This window comes from Schistocerca gregaria, chromosome 1 (assembly GCF_023897955.1).
Source record: "Schistocerca gregaria isolate iqSchGreg1 chromosome 1, iqSchGreg1.2, whole genome shotgun sequence".
Classification (NCBI taxonomy): domain Eukaryota; kingdom Metazoa; phylum Arthropoda; class Insecta; order Orthoptera; family Acrididae; genus Schistocerca; species Schistocerca gregaria.
Genome location: NC_064920.1, coordinates 369,586,886 through 369,599,248, shown reverse-complemented (window position 1 = coordinate 369,599,248; position 12,363 = coordinate 369,586,886). Strand labels below are relative to the sequence as shown.

The following is a 12,363-nucleotide window of genomic DNA, read 5'->3' as shown; positions in this document are numbered from 1 at the left end:
GTGGTTGGTGGGTTTAATGTTGACAGAGGTGTGGACGGAGCCATCGGAGAGGAGGACGTCAACATCTAGGAAGTTGGCATGCTGGATTGTGGAGATCTATGTGAAGCAAATGGTAGAGAAGGTGTTCAGATTGTGAAGGAATGAAGATAGTGTGTCTTAGCTCTCTTGGCCCTGAGTCCAGATAATGAAGATATTGTCAATGAACCTGAACCAGATGAGTGGTTTGGTGTTTTGGAAGGCTAGGTAGACCTCCTCTAGGTGGCCTTTAAAGAGGTTGGCATAGGAGGATCCCCTGCAGGTGCCATTGCTGTGCTGTGGATTTGTTTACATACCTTCCCTTCAAAGGAGAAGTAGATATGGGTTAGGATAAAGTTAGTAAGGTGTTTGAGGAATGAAATAGTGGGTTCAGAGACTGAAGGACATTGGGAAAGGTAGTTTCAATAGTGGTAACAATATGGGCATGAAGGATGTGGCATCAACAGGGATCCATGAGGTAAAAAGGCGTGGTGGTGGTGGTGGCGGCGGTGGTGGAGAGTTGGTGAAGGAAATGATTGGTGTCTTTGGTGTAGGAGGCTAGATTACAGGCAATTGGTAGGTGGTGTTGGTAAATGAATAGCAAAATTCTTGCAGTGGGTGCACAATAACCAGTCACAATGGGGCATCCAGTATTGTTGGGTTTGTGGATTTTGGGGAGTATGTAGAAGATGGGTATGTGGAGTGTCATAGGGGTGAGGAGGGAAGTGGATTCAGGGGAGATGTTCTGGGAAGGGCTTAAGGTTTTAAGCAGGGACTGGAGTTTGTGTTGGACTTACGAGGTGGGATCACTCTGACAGAATTTATAGGTGGAGGAGTCAGATAACCGGTGGAGGTCTTCTGCCAGATAGTCACTGCAATTCATAACAACAGTGGTGGAACCTTTGTCTGCAGGTAGGATAATTAGGTCAGGATTTGTTTTGTGTACGGCTCTTCTTCCTTATACTGGAAGTTTGTCGTTCTGAGGATGAGACCTGGGGAAGGATGGTGACACCAAGTTGGAGGTTAGGAATTCCTGTTAGGCAGGAGGATCATGGTATGAACTGGAAGAGGCAGGGTTCAGTATAGGAATTAGGTTGGTTTTGGTTGGAGGGATTGGCAGCAAAGAAGTGCTTCCTTTGCATGAATCAGGAGAAGGAGAGTAGGTCTTTGACAAGTCCAGCATGGTTGAATTTGGGTGTAATGCTAAAGGTGAGGTGTTTGGATAGGATTTTAACTTCTGTGGAGCTTAGGATTTTGGTGGAAAGGTTAGCTATAGTGTTACAGGAAGCAGGTCCTAGTGCATGATCCTGATTTGTCCATCTTAGCCAGCCGGTGTGGCCGAGCGGTTCTAGGTGCTTCAGTCTGGAACCGCACGACTGCTACGGTCGTAGGTTCGAATCCTGCCCCAGGCATGGATGTGTGCGATGTCCTTAGGTTAGTTAGGTTTAAGTAGTTCTAAGTACTAGTGCTCAGAGCCATTTGTCCATCTTGTCCAGGTGATAGTTGGTCACATGTAGGTAGAGACGAGTGTTAATGCTTCTTTTTGTAGTTCCTATGTACACTAGGCAACAAGTGCATGAGATTTTATATGCTCTTGATGTGGCAAGCAGCATGTTTAGGTCATTTGTAGTGTCAGGATTCGCACACTTTTCTTATTGGTGTAAACACTGTATCAATACCATGTTTTCTGAGTGCTGTGATAGTTTTTATAAATGGAAGGAAGTTATTTTTCATTAGAAACTCTGTAGCACCCTTTTTATCTCTTTGTCAGAGTACCCATTTTTTGTGAAGGCCATTCTTAAACCTTCATTAGAAAGGTGGATCCTCTCCCACCATCACAAAGATGGAGTGCGGTAATCCCCCCCATGCCTACAATTATCCTATCTCCATTGATATTCCATGCAAGACCACTACTACTTTGTTGTTTTACATTTTGTTTCTTTTTCTCACTTTATTATAACTTTAGAACGTATTTCAGTGAACAAATCACATGTTTATACGATAAATGATATCATTTTATAATGAACATTTATCTTTGAAACACTTCACAGTGAACACATTAGTGCTTACATAATAAATCCAACATACAATAACTGTTCAAGTTCTGTATCTGTGCCTGTGTTTGTCCTTCACAACAGCCTTGAAGTCACTTGGCAGGTGCTTCAGCTTCAGGAATGTAATTGGGACAAAGGGAGATCACGTTTGGCAAGACAAATGTACAGCGTGCAGGCTTTGCATACATAGTTCATCTTTCTGTCCTCCTTGTGGCCGCATAGCTCTCACTTTGAATTTTTCTTCACCTTTTTTGGCAAAGAAGTGTCACAGCTTGGGCGCTGGAACTAGGGACAAAGCCCTTGAGGTGCCGCTGCAACAGTTTAGGAAGGTGCCTGGATGCCTCCTGATGCTTGTAGAGCTGACCTCGAAGAAGGGTGAGAATTTTGAGGAATTGTGGGTGTGTAAGGGTTGCCAAGGCAAGTTGCAGAAGGGGATCACTTGCGCATTGATGCCGGTGGTGTTAAGTAGTGGGAAGAAGATCTCGAGTGGCCAACATCTGCACATTCAGCTCACATGGAAAGTTCTGCATAACAGATCAAATGTGTTGATACTGCCTTTGGTCTCATTGTAGTAGGTAATCACCTCAGGCATTGTCTTGTCCCCAGTTGATTTGTCAGTACGATCCTTGCAGTGTAAGATGGAGAGAAGAATCACAACCTTATTCTTTGGAATGCAGGACACCAAGGTGATCTGGTTACTGAATCTGAACATGCTGCTACAAACTGGGCAGTCAGTGGTCTCAGTGAATGTCTTGGGGATGTCCTTTTTGTTTTTCCTAATCATTACAACCAGAGTCATCTTGTGCTTGCGTAGGATTGTAGTGGCCAGTGGAACACTGATGTACCAGAATGAGCTTTTCACTCTACAGCGGAGTGTGCGCTGAAATGAAACAACCTGGCAAATTAAGACTGTGTGTTGGACCGTGACTCGGACTCGGGACCTTTGCCTTTCACGGGCAAATGCTCTACCATCTGAGCTACCCAAGCACGACTCACGCCCTGCCCTCGAAGCTTTACTTCTGCTATTTAGGTCTGCTACTTAGGTTCACAGGAGAGCTTCTGTAAAGTTTGGAAGTTAGGAGACGAGGTACTGGCAGAAGTAAAGCTGCAAGGATGGGGTGTGAGTTGTGCTTGGGTAGCTGAGATAGTAGAGCAATTGCCCGTGAAAGGCAAAGGTCCTGAGTTTGAGTCTGAGTCCGGCACACAGTTTTAATTTGCCAGGAAGATTCACTGGTGTACCAGTTGTCCATTGTTAGGTTTCTTTGCGATTCAGATATCTTTGCTATGAAGTGTTCAATCACATCAGCTGGAAGTTGTTCTTGTAGAAAGCTCCATCATGTTGCTTTCCAACATACACCTTCATGCAGGAGCTTTAGAACACCTTAGAATCAATCGTACATGGTGGAGATCTTGATGCCATATTTGGCCATCTTTGTCAGGATGTATTGAATGAAAAAGCATCAACCATAGAAACCCCTGTCAATTGTAATGTTGCTACTGAGGATGTAACTGTCATGGCAGTTCTTGTTAAACTGGCCGAAGACTTCACAGATTGGACAGAGTTCATCCTGTGCACGAGTTTGTCGGGTATTAAGATCATCAAACCGGAGACACCCTAGGTGGAATCTGACTCCAGTCACGTTCATCATCAGGGGGAAGATCTCATCATCAGTCTCATTGGTGACCCAGAAGCTTGCCAGGTTTGTCCATCTTCTCATACAGGCTATCTGTCTTGGTCTTGTAGTTTTCGGTACACATCTCTGTCTTCTTGTTGATGCAGTCAACGATGACCTGGACAGTCTCTGGTATAAGGAAAAGACTAAGGGCTTCATCAAGAGTTTTTGTACTTCTTGCATTTCCCATTTGTCCATGAGCGTCTTTGATGATGTTCCAAGATCTGGTCCTAACCTGCTGTGAGCCTGGAGGATTAGTAGCTCTTTCAGCCTAGCATTTTCCCATCTGTATAATGACATCTAAAATATAATGTAATATGCGTAGTTGTAATATACTATAGTCAAATGATTGTAATTTAATAAAGCAGACAAATATCATTGGTCCGCTTGTTCTTTACATCAGAAAGTATAAGGCTGTCGTAATAATGTATTATGATGTAGTATTATGGATATACAAAGTGTCTGTCACTTATGTCTGGCACAGCAGTGTTGAAAATACTGGCAGCAAGCATGGAAAGATGGAGTGCAGTAAACCCCAATGGAGAGAATGAAGATGCAAATTCTAGTGCACAAATGAGGAAAATGCATGGAGCACACTTGGGTAAATGCCTGTGACAGCTGTTCAGAACCTCTCTGTATTATACTCAAAAGTATGGCCCATGGGGTCCACTGCACTGCACTCCAGCTTTTTACTGGTAGGTTAATTGATTGACCTCACCCTCCAAGTACTGTAGTTCACATATTTTTTTAGCCCAGTTTACCAATTTTTTTTGGTCACTCCTTGTTTCTGGGTGGTATGATGATTGGAATTTTTGTGAAGGTGAGTGGGCTTTCTGTAGACCTATCTATCTATTGGGTTTTCTGATTTAACTGTACATCCAAAAATTAAATATGACTGTCTTTTTCCATAGTGAACTTTATATTAGTGTGTACTGTGTAATGTTTTTCACGTGGCTGGATATAGCTGTCTCCGCTTAAACCTATATAAACATCAACACTGGCATCTACGAAGATTCTCTACATTGAACAAAAATTGCACAAACATTTATTAAATGCAGAAACATGCAGCACCAAAAATGTTGAGGAAGTTTTCCTGCTGTAGTAACAGCTTGGGTTGTCTTCTGGCAGTTGAACACCTTTCATTACAGTATTAATCCTAGTGGCAAAAACATCTTTGGGAGCATTGCTGGTTCTTGTGTGGACTGCTAATGATAATTATCATTATTTAGAAAATATAGAAATTCAGACAGTTCTTTTTCTCCATGAGGCCATGTAACAGCTTTCTGAGTCATCAAAGTCTGTGATGAAGTCTCCAGCATTGTAAAACGAAACATTAGGTAGGGCATTATGCCTTGGACCACAGTCTTATGCCAGTAAATCAAATATCAGCAATATTGCAAATGCCAGCTGTGAAAGCCTATATTGTGTAAATAATGGGAACAAGTTTAGCCATTTGTTGATGTTGGAAAACATTGCTTAAAATAAGTAGTTAGATGGATAACTTCACCAGATGTTTGCATAGTGAGCTGCAGGTTTGAACCACATCTCTTTCACATCTTTAGTATATTACACAACCTTTTTAGAGTTATATTATGTTCTCTTGCAATTGATGAAACATTTTTGTAAGATATTTGATATGTATTAATAGCAGACTGATAAATTTACAATGCTCGACAAATCGTAGTTGGATTTGGAGGATTGGTTCACAGTAGAAAACAGAATACAAAGCATTTTCTATTTCTTGTTTTCAGTAATGACTTTTTAGTCTTCATTAGAAGGCAACAATATTTATTTGTATTCTTATCTTTTCTAGGCAAACACTATGGGAAATCTGTGGATTGGATGGATGCAACTGGAAAAGAAATGACCTTGTGGCAAAGTATGCTGGAACGGCCTAACTTCTGGGTTGAAGGATGTCTGACATTACGTCCTTCACTTGAACATCGCAGCACAAACTCATAGTTTTAGTGGTTAATGTAAATGTTAGAGGTGCATTTATGCGGAAGTTTTATACAGCTCTTTTATTATTCCTCAGTTGATTTTGTGTATTGATAAGTTTTATCCACAAGTATGATCATTTGAAAAGAATGGCCATTGTGTCCCTTTTCCTTTATTTTTTAAACGTTAGAAATGTAAATGGCTGTACGATGTCTGTTCCTTCTAAGTGTTTATTAAATTATTTTTATATGGAAGATAGGTGAGCCTCATTTCAGATGAACTAGAGTAGCATATAATGTATTTTTGTAAATGTATTACTGTAATAGTCCATTGAAAGAAGTCATTTGTTAAACTGAAAGTGATAATTTCTATCCTTCAGTTTGAAATGAGACTCATAAGTGAGTTAAATCTTTTTATATGGATGTTGATTTTGCTACCAACAAGATCATGAGGTATACCTGTTTTGAGGTAAAATATTATCTGCTCCTATTACAATATCTTTAACATAGGGTGATTTGGTATGTAAGAAATAATAAATTCAGACTTGTACTCTGTTAACATATATTTAATCATTATTTAAGAGAAAACATTGTTTACATTTAAAATAATAGCAGTGAATGTCCATATTTTTATACAGTACCCATACTACAGGAAAATTATTATGTATGAAAAACGGGAATTTTAAGAGAAGCCACTAGCTAAGTAGGTGAACGCATTTGTGTTCATAATAGTTGGAGGTATGCTGAAACAGTGCTTCCTTTCTTGTGCTAAAATATATATTAATTTGATAAAAATGATAAAATGTAATAATAATTTGATGTACAGGCTGAGAAATCATTCTCAAAGGAGTATTACTCTTACAGTTATTATTATACATGTGTTGTCTGCAAAAAGTGATTTAGAAAGAGATTCTTATTTTAGTAGTAGCTTCTGACTGTATTGTTCCTAAGAATTTGGGATAATTGTATCAATGTCTCTTTCGTAGCTGCAACAAATTTTTCGGTGTTATTGCTGTTTAATGTGTGTGTTAATTATAACAGTATGAACTATGGCTCTTTAGATGTACCTAAGTAATATATAAATGCAAATACACTAAGATAACCGTAATACCACAGTATGGGAAGGAAGAAAATAATCACGTTTTGATGTGTACCTTCATCTTCAATAAAAGTGGCAAAATGTTGCATTATTAGAAAAGTTGAATAGTAACTGGATTGTCTGTATTTCAGCATTACGTTCAGTTTCTTTTCTCTCTAAACATACCAACTGTTTGGTTGATTTTGATATTTTTAAAATTAGTGTAATAGCTTTTTGTAAATCACTAAATTGCTTCTTAAAAAAGATACATAAAGTAGAATATGTGTCTACTTTCTTTTCTACTATTGAAAAATTTCCTCCAGTTTGTTAGTTTTAGTGAACTTTTTACAATTTTACATTTACTTGCCTTTTATACATGTAACTCTAAAAAAGAAGCATTCCACAATCCCAGTTTCAGTTTTTGATTAGGTAATGGTGAATTCAGTAATTTACATTACTAAGATAACAGGGCACAAGACTAGTGTCTTCTTACCATTATAGTGGTTTGAAGTATTGATCTCTCAGACATTGTCATTGTATATAGTTAAATCATGAGTCGTGTTATTTTCTAATTGTCAATAAAACACCATATATATTCTGTTTTAAAAGAACTGTTGTTTTATAATATCCAGTTATCACCCTACCATTCCCAATTCTGTAGTTTACTGAAATCAATTGACAGTGTGTCTTGATGATGAATCCAGTTATTGGATTCTACAAAAATGAAATTTATTTTATAAGCTGCAGAGATGGAAGCAACACCACTTTGGAGATTTTTCCCACTATAATCATATGGTTGGGTATTTAGTAAAAGAACCAAGTGGTAAGGAGACTATGTTAATGTAAATCGTGAAATCTTAATCTGCATCAGTGAAAAAGGGAAATGCACAAAAGTAATGACTGACGCATTGCTACATACATCCATAATTTGTACAGTATGAACTACATGTGACCTTTTTTATGTATACACTCTATGTTAAACAAATAAATTAGAAATTAATTTTACACACTGGGTGTGAAACTTGAGCTCATTATTGGATTTGAAACAGAGTCTTTGGTCTAGTATGTAAGGGGACATAATGTTCTGGCTGATCAGTGGAGATGTTTCGAGTTTAACTTCGGGGTGGAGACTTTGACACAATCCTACACAACGATATCACACCGCAGACGTTACAAATTAGTTACACATGGTTTTTAAATGTTTACTGCCCGACTGCAGATGTTATTGTTGGTGGGATGGACTAGTTAAAGAACATAATGTGATCTCGTGAACACACAATCTCTTGAAATTCAGCTACGTAGATTTTTACTGTTTTGGGTGGACTGTGAAACCTAACTTTTTTGGTTTATGAAAAAATGTTGGAAGTTAGTAAAGTATAAAAGTATGTGGAACACTGTTCTGCTTCCTAGTTGAGAATCCCCTGCATGACTACGGAATTCCTCTTGGAGATAATTTATGCAAAATTTTAATTAGCACCTGAATTAATAATTGATTGGCATCATAATTCAGAAAAATACAACAATAGAAGTAAAGCGTTAAAAGTCAGAATCTAGAGCAGTGAGACAAAATAGGCAGTTAACGTTATGATGGTCCAAACTTACAGTGTCAGTTATTTTATAAATTAAATTGTTTCAAGTTCAGCCTATTACCACAAAAAGTTTTTCCATTGTGACTATGGTAACATTTTCAGTTAGTTATAATTTTAAATTAAGTGACCTCATAAAATTAATTGCATCATTGTTATAAGGAAGATTAGAAACTTTGCTTTTGACTAAATAACACTTTTAACTTGTTCTTGTACTTTCCTCATGTTTCGTGAGTCACTATCAAAAACAGAATGAAAAATCAGGAAAACATTTAGCTATTCATGGGAGTATAAATCAACAGATGGCAGAGTTCCACTTGTTACGTCTCACTGTGTACGATTTGTATTGCTGAAATTTCGTAAACGCTCAAAGTGGGTGTTCATTGTGGTAAATTTTCTTACAGACCTAACTTTCCAACAAAAGGTCATGACATTGTCCAGTGCTTGGATTTTAATCTTGAGAGAAAATCGCCTTATATAAAACAATTCTAGGTGCAATAATGTCATCTCACTTACATACACTGACAGAAAAAATCACTACACCAAGAAGTAGTTGTGTGACAAAGTTGGTTGGCATGTTTCTGTATATGAAAGATGATGTTTGTTCAACCTTTGCACCCTTCGTGTGACAGTGGCGCTACTAGTGCCACTATGAAAATGGAAATCAGATTTGCACACACTGTAACAGTCGTGAGTGTTAGTTACTTTTGAGACTGGACGTGGTGAGTTGAGGTTAGTCAAGAATGCCTTTAAGGCAACAGAGATTCCATTATCATCACCTCACTGAATTTGAACAAGGTCGTGTAATAGGGCTATGAGAACCTGAATGTCCCTTCTGCGATATTGCAGAAAGACTTGGTAGGAATGTAACCATTGTACAAGACTGCTAGCAGTGGTGGTCACTAGAATCCAGGATGCATCAGAAAGAATTACCTGATTTAAAAAAAATCATATGTATTATGTTATTTGAGATATGTGGATGAACAACATACTGTTGGAAAGAGTGTACATTGAAGTTTTACGTGGTTCCCACTAGGTAGAAGCAGTGCGTGCCCTCTCCAGTTCTGGTAAAAATGGTGTCGGGACAACAGAAAGCATTTTATGTTCTACATTTTGCACAGTGCAGGTCAGTAGTAATTGTTCAGCATGACTTTCGTTCTGGAGATGGTGTGAGTTGTCCTACAGCACAGAGCATTAGACAATGGCATGAACAGTTCTGAGCAACAGATTGTTCGTGCAGAAGTAATCCACTGGGCCATCCCATAGTGTCTAACACAGACATCGAACACATCCACCATAGTTTCACAAGGAGTCAGCAGAAATCCATTCACAGTGCACCTCGACAGCTCAACATGCCCCCAATGTCATCTGGCATGTGTTGTATCGACATTTACGCATGAAACCATACAAAATTCAGCTACTGCAAACTCTTCATGAAGTTGACAAATAACGAGTGGAGTTCTGTAATTTTGTTCTTGGCAAGATGGAGAATGACAGTTTCCTTCCACATTTTAGTGACGAGGCAACATTCCATTTAAATGGAAAGGTGAACCATCATAATGTGAGAATATTGAGTATGGAACAATCACATGAAGTTGTACAACATGAGAGGGACTCTCCCAATTTTTTTTTTTTTTTTTTTTTTCACTTTCTCAAGAGGAGTAGTATTGTATTGTATGTTAACCAGGGGCCCGCCGCAACTGCAGTGGTCCACAACCCCATGACGACTACCGCAGTCCATTTCACCCCTCCCCCACCCCACACCGAACCCAGGGTTACAGTGTGGTTCAGCCTCCGGTGGACCTCCCCCCCCCCCCCCCCCGCCCCCCCCCCCCTCACAGCACGTCTCACTCCAGACGAGTGTAACACCTATGTTTGCATGGTAGAGTAATGGTGGTTTACGCATACATGGAGAACTTGTTTGCACAAGGGGAACGAGCCCGAATTTGCTGTGGCAGATGGAAAACCGCCTAAAAACCATCCACAGACTGGCCGGCTCACCGGACCTCGGCACAAGTCCACCGAGTGCATTCTTGCTGGGGACCAGGCACTCCTTCCTGCCTGGAAAGCTGTGCATTAGAGTGCATGGCCAATCCAGGCAGGCAAAAGGAGTATGGTCCATTTTTCTGTGCTGAGAACAGTGTTACAGGAAACATACATTTCAATACGCTTGAGAACTTTCTTTTCCCACAGTTGGAGACTGATCCAAATGACTTCCTTTACCAACAGGTTGAGCCACTGTCACACTGGCATCTGGAAGTGCAGGAATTTTTTAATCAAAGGATTACTGAACAATGAATTGGTCTCCCTGGATCAAATGATTCAGCCTTACATTACTGGCCTCCAAGGTCACTGGACCTGACTGTATGTGATTATTTCTTGTGGGGGTTTATGGCTCATCTTACTGTGTCTGCAGCAGCAATTTGAGCAGCAGTTGGCACCACAATGACACAATAAACCGTTACAAATTGGTTACTTTAAGGACACCTCCAAGCCAAATGACTTGTAGCATCCTTCCCACTGGCCTTAAATCACTGCAATTTGTGATTTCAGTGTTGTCAAGGAAGAACTCAATGGGGGGAAAGATGAAGGTGCTCTGTTTTGTTTTCCGATAAAAGCTCCTTCTGCCTCGACGCCATTGATGGTCAGTTGAAGCCCTACAACCAACCTATCTGCCTGCTAGACACACTTGCCTACACAATGTGTTATGGCCTGGGGTGTGATTTTGTATGATAGCAGGAGTACTCTTTTTGGTTATCCCATGCACCTGACTGCAGATTTGTATGGCAATGACCTGTTATGCTGCCATTCATGAACAGAACTACAGGGGGTATTTCCAGCAAATTAACACATACCGACTACAAACTAGCTCTACAGAGTATCGAGATGCTGCCTTGGCCTTCTAGATCATCAAATTTGTCTCCAATTGAGCATGTATGGGATGTCATTGGGTGATAACTCCAGCATCATGCACAAACAGCATTAACCATCCCTATATTGTCTGACCAAGTGCAACAGGCATAGAACTCTATCACACAAATTGAACTCTTGCTTTCAGCATTCTAGTGGTTACACTGGTTATTAATGATGAGAATTCCACATTTGCAAAGGCTTGTCTCGCACTGTGATCTTACAGTGTTAATCTTTACATGTGTTACCTAGACAAATGTATTTTCAAAATTTCACTATTCTACAATTATTGTTCAGCATTGTGATTTGTTTTCCTGTCATTGTGTGTTCCATCTCTGAGCTGTTAATTGGACATTCGTTAGTGAATAATATTATATAGTGAGAGGCAATACAGTCCAAGAGCTGTCAATTAGTCATTACTGGTGTGGAGGTTAGTTTTCACCTTCTCATTTGAATTCATGTTGCTTAGTCAATCTTTGATATTTGTTTATTGTAAGGTGTGTATCACTGTAAGATTGTCTAGTTGGTACTGTCCTACGACTTGGGAAAGAGATGTACACATTAAGCTACTCTCAACTCACCAGTATGTGACCACATAATAAATTTCATGAACCTGATAGCTAGTACTAGAAAGAACATCAGAAAGTACTATTAATTCCACTATCACTAAATTACCATTTTTGTTTTCTGAGGTATCATTCTTATTTCGGTTTACATCATGTTACCAAAGACTGATTCTGTTGTTACATGATTAATGACTGATGGTGCAAGGATATCCAACACAAACTACAAACAAATGCAGAAAAAAAATACAGTGTATTAATCTGACAGCTTGTTGTCTATGGTTAGTATCACTGCCTCTTGATCATGGGGTTTCGAGTTTAATTTCCAGCCTGGTCAGAAATTTTCTTCACTCAGGGACTGGGTGTTTGTGTTGTCCTAACTGTTCTATCTCATCTTCATTGACACACAAGTCACCAAAGTGGTGCTAGACAGACAGACTTGTACTGGGCAGCCAAACGGACAATAGTGCCACCCATCTGGCAGGTGAAGCAAAGTAATTTGTAAACACAGGAATCCTGATAGAAATTATATACAGGTTGGTCCATT

General features: G+C 39.4%; 1 protein-coding gene across 1 annotated transcript in view; it reads left to right on the top strand.

Moving 5' to 3' along the window:
• The window catches only part of LOC126346953 (uncharacterized), a 1,435,518-nt gene extending 1,428,150 nt beyond the window's left edge, over positions 1–7,368 (top strand). Inside the window, exon 16 of the mRNA XM_050002230.1 lies at positions 5,556–7,368. Coding sequence (XP_049858187.1) covers positions 5,556–5,704 — 149 coding nt within the window. The 3' untranslated portion in view covers positions 5,705–7,368. The remainder of the gene's footprint in view (positions 1–5,555) is intronic.
• Positions 7,369–12,363: the final 4,995 nt, after the last annotated feature.